The sequence below is a fragment of the Akebia trifoliata genome, chromosome 7, assembly GCF_017979445.1.
Source record: "Akebia trifoliata isolate Shusen 1 chromosome 7, ASM1797944v1, whole genome shotgun sequence".
Classification (NCBI taxonomy): Eukaryota; Viridiplantae; Streptophyta; class Magnoliopsida; order Ranunculales; family Lardizabalaceae; genus Akebia; species Akebia trifoliata.
Window position 1 is genome coordinate 25,640,307 of NC_141381.1, and position 12,803 is coordinate 25,653,109.

Consider the following 12,803-nt stretch of genomic DNA (forward strand, 5'->3'; position numbering starts at 1 on the left):
AGATGTGAACTAAGACTTTGGACAAGTCGAATTCGTTCCACAGGGACAGTTTGGATTCAAAATCTCATACGGATAAAAAGGCCAAAATCGAATTATAAAACAAATTTTTCTTAAAACAAATTGATTTGTAAAAACAAAATAGAGAAGAAAGCAGCAACTAATTTGTAAATGAAATTAAACTAATAATAAAGATTGAGGATATAAGGAAAAGAGTTTAGAGATGTCAATTCAACCTTTGCAATTCATCCAAAATGTTGATTTATTCTAATTATAACTCAATTCACGTAGCAAGTCATTGCTCGTGGATCGGAAGATAAATCGAATTAAACATTGATTGTAACCGAAGAGTATTCATGAGAATCCCAACTTCAAACAAGTGTAGCTGACTTATACTTCAATTCTTCACATAACATGATTTGTCTTGAGCTTATCTAAGTAACAATCATCTAAGCTTGATTTGAATGTATAAGTTTGCTAATCTTATCCTAAAAGGATTTTTAGAATTAACATGTAAAGCAAAAATAAAGAATCAAACAATATTGGTAGGATGAAATTGCTCCGGCATTCTTGACTTCTCTAATGAGAGTCTAGCCGATCATCGCAAGAATTAAAATTGCATAAATTAATAAAAGATCAAAGAACATGGGTGAAGAAGATGATGATCGATCCGAAATTCTTCTTTTATAGCTCTCCCAAAAATTACACAAATAATGGATGATTCCCTCTTGATGTTCTCACTACATTCAAGATCTCACCCAAAGGAAAATTACAGAAAATAAAAGAAGATTAAAGAGAGGAAAAATCAAAAATTAGAGAAGAAGAGAATAAAGAGAAGACCCCTTCTCTAAAATCAACCCTCCAATTTATAACATTTGTATTCGGGTAATCGGGTCAACTTTTCAGATGATTCGCTTCGAACGACCCATTCGGTTACAACCACCGAAGCAATTGGAAGGTTCTGTGCAAATCTCGAGGATAAATTCCTCGAGATGACCGCGGCGCAGTCATGCCTAGCCGCGGCGCGGTGACGTGGTGGCCAAATCCTTCGAGGTTTTTCTGGATGCTTCCTTTCAGCTCGTGTATTGTAACTGTAATTGTTTTGCGATTTAATAACTTCCACGTGCGCTACAATTAACAATAATATATCATTAGCTCTATTAATTTGGATAAATAAAATAATTTTGTAATTATTTACAGAAACTAACATTTACGCAATGGTAATCTTAGTGTAATTACGATCCCAAAATCGAATAATTGGGACCTTATCAATATAGCGGAACAGCTGATTCAAAATGTCAATGGCAAAGGGACTATTCATTTTATTTTAAGGATGAGAGAGGAAGTGTCTATCTGGTAGATATGGATTCTTTCATTAAACCTTACCAACCCATTGTTTGGCAAAAACTTAAAAATCTATCAAAGCATAATTGATCCCTGAGTTAATCTTTGGCTGGGGTGTGTTGGTCATGATTAAGGCTGTCAATAGATCAGGTTTGGATTGGGTAGAGTTGGCTCAGATTTGGAAGTGATCCAATAAACCTTGGGTCAGGTGCTTAATCGGTTGGGTTCTATCGAAACAAATTCAATTCGCTAAAAGTAGGATCGGGTCAAACCCGATTTGATATATAAATTCAAAATGAATTTCATAAATTTAAATATAATGTCTAATATATATAGGGGAATGTTAACGTCTAAGACTTCATGGGGACGTTAGCATTGTCAACACTTTTATTTTTCAGTAATACCCCTCTTCATTTTATCTTTAAATGAAAAAGACAAAGACATGTTAGTCTTTTAAACAATAAATGCATTTATTATGTTGGTATTGATTGCTAAAGCATTTATTACAATAAAAATATTTAATTCAAAATACTTAAATGCTTATAGCAATTATTATGTAAAAGACCAATACATCATTGTTTTTTTCACTAAAAGACAAAATGATGGGTAGTATTATTTAAAAATTTTTGTTGGACAATGCTAACGTCCAAGACCTTATGCGGAGCATTAGCATTCTCCAACATTTTTTTTTTCCAATAATCCCTTTATCATTTTGTCTTAGTGAAAAAGATAGAGGTATATTAGAGTTTGTTCATTACAAATTTCAACTTCAGCTTAAGGATTTTGTGTCTAAGAGAAGCAAAAGTTTAGAATCTGGGAAGCTGCTTCTAGGAAAATCTTGTTTATTATAAAAGTTGTTGAAAAATTAGTAGAAAGAGAGTCGAATTGATTTTGTTGTTTAATCAATGAGTTAAGAAGAGGTTTTTCGGTATTGGCTTTTATTAATGGTTCCCGCTCAAAAGCAACTCCAACAAGGCTTCTCAAAAACGTAGTTTTTGACTTCCTGCAAAAGTTGTTGAAGCACAAGTTGTTACCAACAAACATATTTTTCTGACTTTTTCAACTCAAAGCCTAGAAAGTTGTCGAAAAAAACCGTAACAAATAGACTCTTAGTCTTTTTACATAGGTGGTGTTTGATAACGCTTGACAATCCCATTTTTTTTATAGCTTTTGTAGTTAAAAATCGATTTCATGCCGCGATTTGTGTTTGATAGCGCTTTTCATTCATACTTTTCTGACTTTTGACTCGCAGCTTTAACGATTGGGTTATAGGAGCTTCTCACAATTGCGTTTAAAATTGATTCATGTGAAATGACCATAATATCATTCATAAAATAAATCATACAGAGACTCTGTAGATCGGTGTTCTTAATCAAGAGTGGAAGAGAGAAAGAGTGAGATGAGAGATTTATAGTGTATATGCAAAAGGGTGCAGAGAGGTGGATGAGGGTGTTGTGTAAATGTCGAGAAACAGAGGATTTGTTTCACTAGAAAGAGAAGAAAATTGAAGAAGCTGAAGAAGGTGAAGGATGAGATTCAAGGATAAAAAAGATGATGATCTCCAACTCTACAACTACAACTAGGTTCATTTGCTACAATATAAATCATTCTTGGGCCATTTGATTTGAGTTTCTCATGTATTATACTAAGTTTGATGATTTTCTTTTAATTGGATTAAAATTTTCAATTTTACTTGTATGTTAACCCTAGACATTAACGACACCTCCATAAGAGACGGTCTGTCAACCGTTTCAGACTCCATTTTTTTTTTTAGTGATAATTTACATACCTTCTCACATTTTATTGGATCCAAAAATGATCCTTTAATATATTAAATCCGAACTTGATCAAAATCCAAATCCTCGATCAAAACGAATTGAACTTCAGGTAATGATCCGATCCATTAACAACCCTAGTCATGGCTGGAATTTTTTTAGTTTCAATTTGATATCTTATGAGATTGGGTTATTAATGAATGTCAAAAAGCTTGCTCCCAACATGATACAACTAAAATATATATATATATATATATTGGGGGCGGTTCAAGGGACATATGTAAAAAACAATGGTTTTTCAAAATATAGGTTAGAGGTTTTGGATTGAGCTGATTTTTAACGAGGAAGGTCACTATGATGAGAAAATCATCCTCACAAAAAATCAGCTCAATCTGAAACTTCTAAATCCATGAAAAGTGATTTACAACTTATTGACAAAAATTTGTAAAAAATCGACGGTCCACATTCTAAATCACTTTGAATGGGGTTAGAAGTTTCAGATTGGACTGATTTTTTTTCCAGATGATCTTCCCATCATAGAGATTATCCTCACAAAAAATCAGCTCAATTTGAAACTTCTAACCCATATTTTGAAAATGTATTAATGTAAGTTGAAGACGCACATTCAGTTGTGTTTGTCTCCCACACGTCCAACCCTGCCAGTTATGTATGTTGGTACGGGGTGGTTCCTTGCCCCAGGGCCATTCATTCAGTGGTAGCTGGCAACCAACCCCTCCTCATGTCATTAGGAGTTAACACTATCGATGGGCTATTAGCGAGGGATAGCGCCATGGACAGGCTCGCACATCGGTTCAGTTCGTCTTGAGGGCAAGGTGGTTGGTGCACAAAGGCTTGGTTTGAACCAGGGTTGGGCTAGGGTGGGGTCGCCAGTAAGTCAGTGGGTATTGAGGCAAGCAGTCAGTACATACAGTACAAGTCGAAGAGCATTTTTCCTTTTGTTGCTAGTGGTAGGTCAAATAGAAATAAATAAATATATATATATATATATATAGGTCGGGTTCAAACGACACACATTGCAACACACATTGCGACAACGTGTTTTGTCTTATATGGGAAAAAATGTTTGGAATGGGCTGATTTTTTGTGAGGATGATCTCTATGGTGAGGAGATCATCCTTGCCAAAAATCAGCTCATTATGAAACTTCTAGACCGTCCAATTTTTGTTGAAAAATTATAGACCATCCAATTTTTGTAAATCGATTTTGATGGGGTTACAAGTTTTGGAATGGGCTGATTTTTTGCCAAGATGATCCCCTCATCACAGAGATCATCCTCACAAAACATCAGCCCATTCCAAATATTTTTGCCCATATAAGACAAACACGTTGTCGCAATGTGTGCGGCAGGAACCCCACCCTATATATATATGACCTTATTTTTTAAAATATAGCACAAAATGGTGTAAATTAATTAAATAATTTATTTATTTTTGGATAAGTAACAAAATGGTGTTAATTGCTTTGGATACAAAGTGGAAGTGCGGTACACTTGTTGATATTGGATATTTAAGATCCTGAATAGACAAGATTGACCCTATATAAGAGTTGAAATTCTATCACTTAGGGATATCTTGATGATATCGAATTTGAAATAAATTAATTATATGTAAATTATGTAGCTGGCTAGCTGATTCAAAAAGTCAATGGTAAAGGGACTATATAATATATTAACAGTATATATATATATATATATAGGCCCTAAAGTGAGCCAAAACATTGTGCCAAACATTTTTCAAAACATGAATTAAAAGTTTTGGAATGGGCTAATTTATTATTAAGGTGGTAAAAGAAGAAAAATAATAAAGTTTGAAAGGATATTATTAAAAATCTTTGAGATTAAGGGGGTAAAAGGGAAAAGATAATAAAATTGTAGAGATATTATTAAAAAAATGTAAGATAATAAAATTGTAGAGGTATTATAAAGTTGTAGATCAGCACTTACATAAACTATAGTCACTTATGTTCATATCTAATAGTCTAAGACTGATGAAACATCCAAACAATGTGATTCAACTAGAATCAAACATAGTTCACTGTATGTAGAGAAATTAAATAAATAGAAAAGTTATGAAAATTAACAAAATATATTCAATTTCCTCACAAGGGTTCCGCCTAATCTTTGGGAAAAAGAGATACTTTACTGATAAAAAAAAAATGCATTCTTTTATAAAAATAACCAAACAAGTAGGAATATATAAAGAGAAACAACTAAGACTTCAATACATGTAATCAAAGGGTAACTTCTACATTATAGCAATTGTTTATTGAAATACAAACAAACTACAAGAACGGAACCTAGAGTGACTTTGGAGGAATGAGATGGAGGGTGTCAATAAGAAAGAATGGAAAATAAAGTTTGCACTAAAGTTAGAACTAGAAGTATGAAGGCAGCAACAACTGAAATGATTGACCAAGGAGTATTGAAATAATTATGCATCAAGTTTGCACGCCATCGATGCCAATAACTTCTGCAATATTTATTAACTCGGTGGTACAACCCATCGTAATAAACATCCAGATTGATTATCTCTTTGCCAAGCCTATTTACGACACGTGCAACCTCTTCATGGTCCCTGAAGGTCTCCATAATCCCTTTATTACAAAGTAATCTTACATCCTTTGGAGAGTCAATGAGGATATCCATAAATCTAACATATGATATGATCTGAGACGTACAATCTGGATCATATTCCTCCAAGGCGATGAGATTTTGGAGTAGACAAATTGTTTCTTTTCCCAAAAAGAAAGGAGGGATTTCTAATACCCCTTCATCTTCATTGAATGTGATGTCCAGTATTCCACCATTGTTGTCCTTCTTCTTGAAATCCACTCCTAATTCCCAAAGATCCGTGGCGGAATAAGTATATTGCCATTGTGTTTTAGAATGCACAACATCATGTTGTTGATAGGAGGGAAGGAGAATATTGTGTATCAAATCCAGCATATGTCTGCCATCAATGCTATTGTCTCCGGGGTTTGGTTTAGGTGTAGGTAAAAAATTCTTAAATGAACAGATTACAAGTTCTTTGAGTGAAAGATTTTCTTCCAAGGAGGCCATAGTTAAGTCGAACAAAAGGTTTAAAATAAAAAAAGGAAGCTGATTTTCAAGTAATAAGAAATCTTGTGCTAATCTACTAAACACCCACCTTCCCCTGTAAAATGGTTCATTTTCGTTAATCTCTTTGTTATTTGCAGCCCTGTAGAGTACCTCAAGGATAAAACAACCGTCAAGTAACATCATTTCTATGAATTCATCACGACTGAGATTGATTGATTCTGCATAGCACTCACGAGCTTCTTCCTCCTTCTCACCAATGGCTTTGACCCATTCCTCCAAATTTGCCGAATTTCGAGAAAGGGAAGCATGCAAATACCACTTTTTACTCTCTTCCACGCTTCGTAGGCTTTCTTTTCCATGATGAAAAGGGCCAATAGATACTACTTGAGGTACAAACATATCTTCTTTTCCTTGTTGAAGAATAGGGGAAACTTTATAGATACATGACCGTGGTGAAGGTTTTGGTTGAATTTTTCTGTTGATAGACTCAGCTAATATTTTGTATGCATCTTCAACTTCAGACGAAACATGAATTTCTCCCATTTCTTCATCTCTTCCATTGTTGTTCGACATCTTTATCCCTGCTTGCTTTAACCAAACATGCCAAAGGTTATTTAAAAATAAGCAGTATGGTCAAACATTCAATTGCATTGTTCAAATATTGATCAAGTGAAAATGAGAAAGACATAATCATCAATAGATTTATCATTTAACCAAAATTGCTAAACTCTTGATAAATTTCCATGTTCAATACAATCTAAGCAAATCCATCAATACTAGGGCTCTCAATTGATCTGATCTGTTCCAAACTTCGGTCCTAGACTGAAGATTTGGATTCCAGTGAGGACCCGATCCGATAAGGTTCTGTTCCCATATCTTATAGGAACGCTCTAGCATCAACTTTGTCCGGATCTAATAGGGGCTTGTCCAATAAAATGTGAGAATGTATGGAAATTCTATTATATATTTTATTTAAATAATGAAGTTCGTTTATATTGAATGGGTTTGGCTTGATCCGGACCCGGACCTGATCTAATTGACATTGGATTGGGTCAGGATCCTGTTATTGAGATTAGATATGAGTTCAATACAATGCTTATTAGGTCAACTCCAGATCCAATCTATTCCTTATTAGATTGGTCCCAAATTGAGGCCTTCCATATCCAGAACGGATCCATTGACAGTCCTAATCAATAGCATTATTCGGTGAGTGATGTTCGTATGGTGAGCGCAGTTAATAGTAAACTACACTCACCCATCATATCTTTATTCGATTGGATAGAGAGGCATTGAGAGATTCAATCCTTCTCCAATCCCATAAGTATTAGAGAAATTGTATTGGGCCTTTTTCGACGGAAAAATTCTACCACAAGCTTGGCCCATCTGTATTCCGGATACAATAAGGTGTCTCATTCCTATAATAGAAATGATGTCTACTTGGAATTTTAAACACATTGGGCTCCTAACCAAGCTGCTCTTCATGTGGCATGCAGCCTGATGTGTTTATTCTCCAATGATGGGAAACCTTACCAGATTGCAACTCAAATCGAATATCACCAATTTCTAATGCAGATACAACTAAAGGAAATTGAAATTGACTTCGTTTGGGACATTGCTGACATGGATGTGCCTAAAAAACCATAGAAACTTTTCATTGAAATACGAATGAGAAGCATCTATGGTTCTATGCACACCAATGTCCCAAATGATGTCAATTTGAATGTTGCTCCAGCATATTACTCATTACTAAATTATCATAACTTTAATGGCAATCGAAATACACCCTTCTCCTAGTTTAAGAATCAAAATCACAAGATCATCCATCATGAACTATAATTAAGGACAAAAGAGAGATGATTACCTCTGAGCGAATACCGGGGAGAGAGAGAGAGACAGAGATTAGTGGTGTTAATTGCTTTGTAAAGGAATGAAGAGAATGATAGATGAGAATGTTCTCTGTTTTTTTTTATTGACATCTGATATGTGTACAAGTGTTGCTATATATAATAACATTGGAGAATCAATTAAAGATATAACGTATATATTCAAATTTGAAATTCAAAAACTGAATCCCAGATTTTACGCATCCTATTATTGAATCCCAGATTTTACGCATCCTATTATCTTGAGCTTGATTTGTGGTGGCTGATGACAGCTTTGTGATTTCTCATTTCCGTTACTTGAGTTTCGGCTTGTGATTCGGCGTCAGGTGCACCAATATCCCCCCGCAATCGAAATGGCAGATCTTGCAATTGAAGATTGTCACGTAACAAAGTGAATCGAGGAGCATTCAATGCTTTGGTGAGCAAGTCAGCCAACTGGTCTTTTGAAGAGACAAACAAAACTTGAAGCTTTTTTTGTAGGACTTGATCTCGCACATAATGAAAATCAATTTCAATATGCTTGGTTCAGGCATGAAACACTGGATTTGATGAGAGATATGTGGCCCCAATATTGTCACACCATAACGTTGGGCAGTGAGGAAGAGAAATGTGTAAATCATGTAGAACCGATTGAATCCATTGAAGTTCCGCAGCGGCGTTGGAAAGAGATTTATATTCGGACTCAGTGCTACTTCTTGCCACTGTTTGTTGTTATTTACAACTCCATCAGATTAAGTTCTTGCCATGGAAAATACAATAAGCACCCACACTTCTTCGGTCGTCAATATCCCCCGCCCAATCAGCATCACTAAAGCTATGAAGAGCTTGATTAATTTGTCTGGTAAAGTGAAGGCCGAATGAAATGGTATGCTTAAGATATCGAAGGATTCGCTTTACCGCCTGCCAATGGGGTTCTTTTGGTTGATGCATGAACTTGCTTACGCGATGAACACTGTAAGCAATATCTGGACGTGTAAAACCAAGGTAATGCAAAGCTCCAACTGTACTCCGATAAAGTTGAGGATCATTGAAGTCGGCACCTTCAAATTTAGAGAGATTGCAGGTGGTTGCCATGGGAGTTGCACATGGTTTCACGTTGTCCATGTTTACTTTCCGTAATAGATCACCAATGTATTTTCGTTGGGTTAAGAACAAATCATCACCCATACGTAAAGTTTCAACACCGAGGAAAAAAGATAGTTGCCCAAGGTCTTTAATTGGAAAGATTGAAGATAAAGTGCCAATTAATTGGTCAATAACCTTAGTATCTGAACCTGTAACAATTATGTCATCCACATAGATGAGGATGATTATTTGTATTTTTCCTTGCTGAAAAGTGTAGAGAGAGGTGTCAGCCTTGGAGCCTTTAAAGCCAATTGTTTGCAATTGATCCGTGAGGCGAGAGAACCATGCTCTTGGTGCTTGCCGAAGGCCATAGAGACTTTTTTTTAATTTGCAAACATGATGAGGATAATCCGAATGAATAAATCCTTGTGGTTGTTGCATATAAACATCCTCTTGTAGAAATCCATGAAGAAATGCATTTTGAATATCCAATTGGCGTAGTGGCCAATTATTAGAGACTGCAAGAGAGATGACGAGCCGAATTGTGGTTGGTTTAACCACCGGACTAAAAGTCTCAGTAAAATCAACACCTTCTTGTTGGTGGAAGCCTTTGGAAACAAGGCGGACTTTGAATCGTTCAATACTGCCGTCCGCCTTTTTTTTGACACGGTACACCCATTTATTCCCAACAAGATTGTATTCTTGTCGGGGTGGAACTAGATCCCAAGTTCCATTTTGAATTAAGGCATTGAATTCCGAAAGCATTGCATTCCTCCATTGTGAGTGTTTATTTGCTTCGGTGAAACAACTTGGCTCAATGTAAGAAGTATTTACTTCGGCAAGAAGTACTTTTGGAAGAGGATATTTGATGTATCCAACGTACGGCCGTTTCGGCTTGAGGTTATTTGTTTGTGACCGTGTGACCATGCGTTGTGTTGTAGCAGGTGTAGACACTTGGCTAGGCAAGGTACTGGGTTGTGGAATTTCAGCAGGCGTCGAACTTGATGCAGCATGCGGGTCTGGAACGTTGGCATCATCTGGATGGTACAATGCCGTTGTAGTGGCATTTGGCATTAGATCAAATTCAAGTGGTGTTGGAGGAGGTTGAGATATTTGAGCACCTGTATTTAAAATTTGTGTGTGCGGACATGTGGAATGCAAAGTAAAAGGAAGGGATGCCGTGTCAGATGGAGAGTGACCGAGAGAAGGAGGATCTGATTTTTGATATGGAAAGAGAGATTCATCAAAGACCACGTGTCGAGAGACATAGATTTTTCCTGTTGATAAGTCTAAGCATTTGTACCCCTGATGTGAGAGACTATAGCCTACAAAAATGCAAGTTTTGGAGCGAAAATCAATTTTGTGACGATTATAGGGTCGTAGGTTGGGCCAGCAAGCACAACCAAAGACATGCATAAAGTCGTAGTTTGGCTTTTTGTGATATGCTTTTTCAAACGGAGAGTGGTTATTCAAGATTTTAGTTGGCAAACGATTAATAATATAGGTTGCCGTTTGAAAAGCATCTTCCCAATAGGAGTGAGGAAGATTTGAATGAGCTAATAAAGCAAGTCCCATTTCAACAATTTGACGATGACGTCTTTCAACTGAACCCATTTGTTCATGAGTATAAGGACATGAAATACGATGTTCAATGCCAAAATTTTTGAAATGAGTATTGAGTCGGCGAAATTCTCCGCCCCAATTGCTTTGAATAGCTTTAATTTTTGTATCAAAGTGCCGTTCAACAAATGTTTGAAATTGGAAAAAAATATTTTCAACTTCAGATTTATTTTTGAGGGGGAAAAACCAAATAAATTTTGTACAATCATCTAAGAAACAAACATAATAACGAGAGTTATAGCTCGAGGTAACAGCACTTGGTCCCCATACATCCGAATAAATTAGTTCTAAAGGTCGAGTTGCATGATTAACAGATTTTGAAAAGGGCAAATTGTGGCTCTTGGCCATCTCACAATCAGGGCAAACAGATTGCCTTTTATTAACTTGAACATAAATTTTATTGGAATTTAACACATGATTGACAGTTCGAAAATTAGCATGTCCTAGTCGACGATGCCAATCAGAGATGCAAATACGAACACCGACAAAGACAGAAGAGGCAACGTGTGGAAGTGGTGTAGAAAAGCAATACAACCCATCTTTGCTATGGCCTTGATGAAGGATGTTCCCCGAGTAATCCTTGATGAGAAAAAAATCATTGTGAAACTCAAAGTAAACATTGTTATCTCAAGTAAATTTTTGAACAGAAATTAGATTTTTTGTGATTTGGGGAACAACAAGAATTTTATCAAGAACAAAAGATTTTGAAGGTGTGGATAAGGATGTGGTGCCAGTGTGGGTTATAGACAAACCTGTACCATCACCGACTTGGATTTGATCTGTGCCAACATAGTCTTCTCCACGTACATTGAGATTATTGAAATTGTTGGTCAGATGGTGCGTTGCTCCAGAGTCAACATGCCACTCTTGGTCAGACGGCTGCCGAGTTTGGTTGGTGGAGAGGTTGGCTTGTCCAGTCCGACGTGGTGGTGGGGGTAGAAAGTGAGGATCATAACGCTTATAACATCGAGAGGCAATATGGCCTGATTTTTCACATAGTTGGCACCACAAGTCAGAATTACGAGGTGAGAAATTACCTCTACCAGTGCCACGATTTGAGCCTCCAAAAGCACGCCCTCTAGTGGAGCTGCTACGGCCACGATAGCCGGAAAAATTCTGTTGGCGTGCAGCTACATTGGCTGACACATTCATTGTTGGAGTAGACTGGGAATGGAGTGAAATTCGGGCTTCACAAGTAAGAAGCATAGAGTAGACCTCCTCCATTGTCAGTGACTCATCGCGAGCAGAGATGGTAGTGACAAGGGAGTCATATTCTGATCCCAAACCAGCAAGCAAATAAGTGATGATGTCATCAGTGTTCAATGATTGCCCAGCAATTGCAAGGTTGTCTGCAAGAGGTTTGATATGCATGAAATATTCACTTGCCGTTTGATTGTTTTTGCGAGCTGTTGAGAGTTGAGTCCGTACTTGGATGATTTGAGCCCTGGACTGAGAAGCAAAAGAGGATGTGAGACCAAGCCACACTTCACGAGAAGTTGTGCAGTGAGCAATCTGTGCAAGAACTTCATCAGTGAGAGAAGCATTGAGACAACTAAGAATTAAATTGTCTTGAGTTTCCCAAATGTCAAAAAGAGGATTTGGAGTCGTGGTGCCATTGTCGGCAACAATTTCCTTAGATGGTGGCTGGAGAGAACCATCGAGGTAGCCAAAAACCTTTTGGCCTTTCAGATATGGAAGCATGGTGGCCTTCCAGGTGGTGTAGTTGGTACGGTTGAGTTTAGTAATATTGAGAGAGGAGGTGGGATTGAAGAGGGGAAGTTGAGTGGGTTGAGTAGTAGTCATGATGAAGAAAAAAAAATTGTAGAGAGATGACGTTGGTCTATTGCTCTGATACCATAAAGGAATGAAGAGAATGATAGATGAGAATGTTCTCTGTTTTTTTTTTTATTGACATCTGATATGTGTACAAGTGTTGCTATATATAATAACATTGGAGAATCAATTAAAGATATAACGTATATATTCAAATTTGAAATTCAAAAACTGAATCCCAGATTTTACGCATCCTATTATTGAATC

General features: G+C 36.6%; 1 protein-coding gene across 1 annotated transcript; it reads right to left on the reverse strand.

Moving 5' to 3' along the window:
- Positions 1 to 5,466: 5,466 nt before the first annotated feature.
- On the reverse strand, positions 5,467 to 6,770 carry LOC147398576 (UPF0481 protein At3g47200-like). The gene is made up of 2 exons (XM_086446745.1): positions 5,885 to 6,770; positions 5,467 to 5,773 (listed from the first exon to the last, which is right to left on the reverse strand). Exons 1-2 carry the CDS (start codon positions 6,766 to 6,768, stop codon positions 5,467 to 5,469), a joined length of 1,191 nt encoding a protein of 396 aa, XP_086302871.1. The 5' UTR covers positions 6,769 to 6,770.
- Positions 6,771 to 12,803: the final 6,033 nt, after the last annotated feature.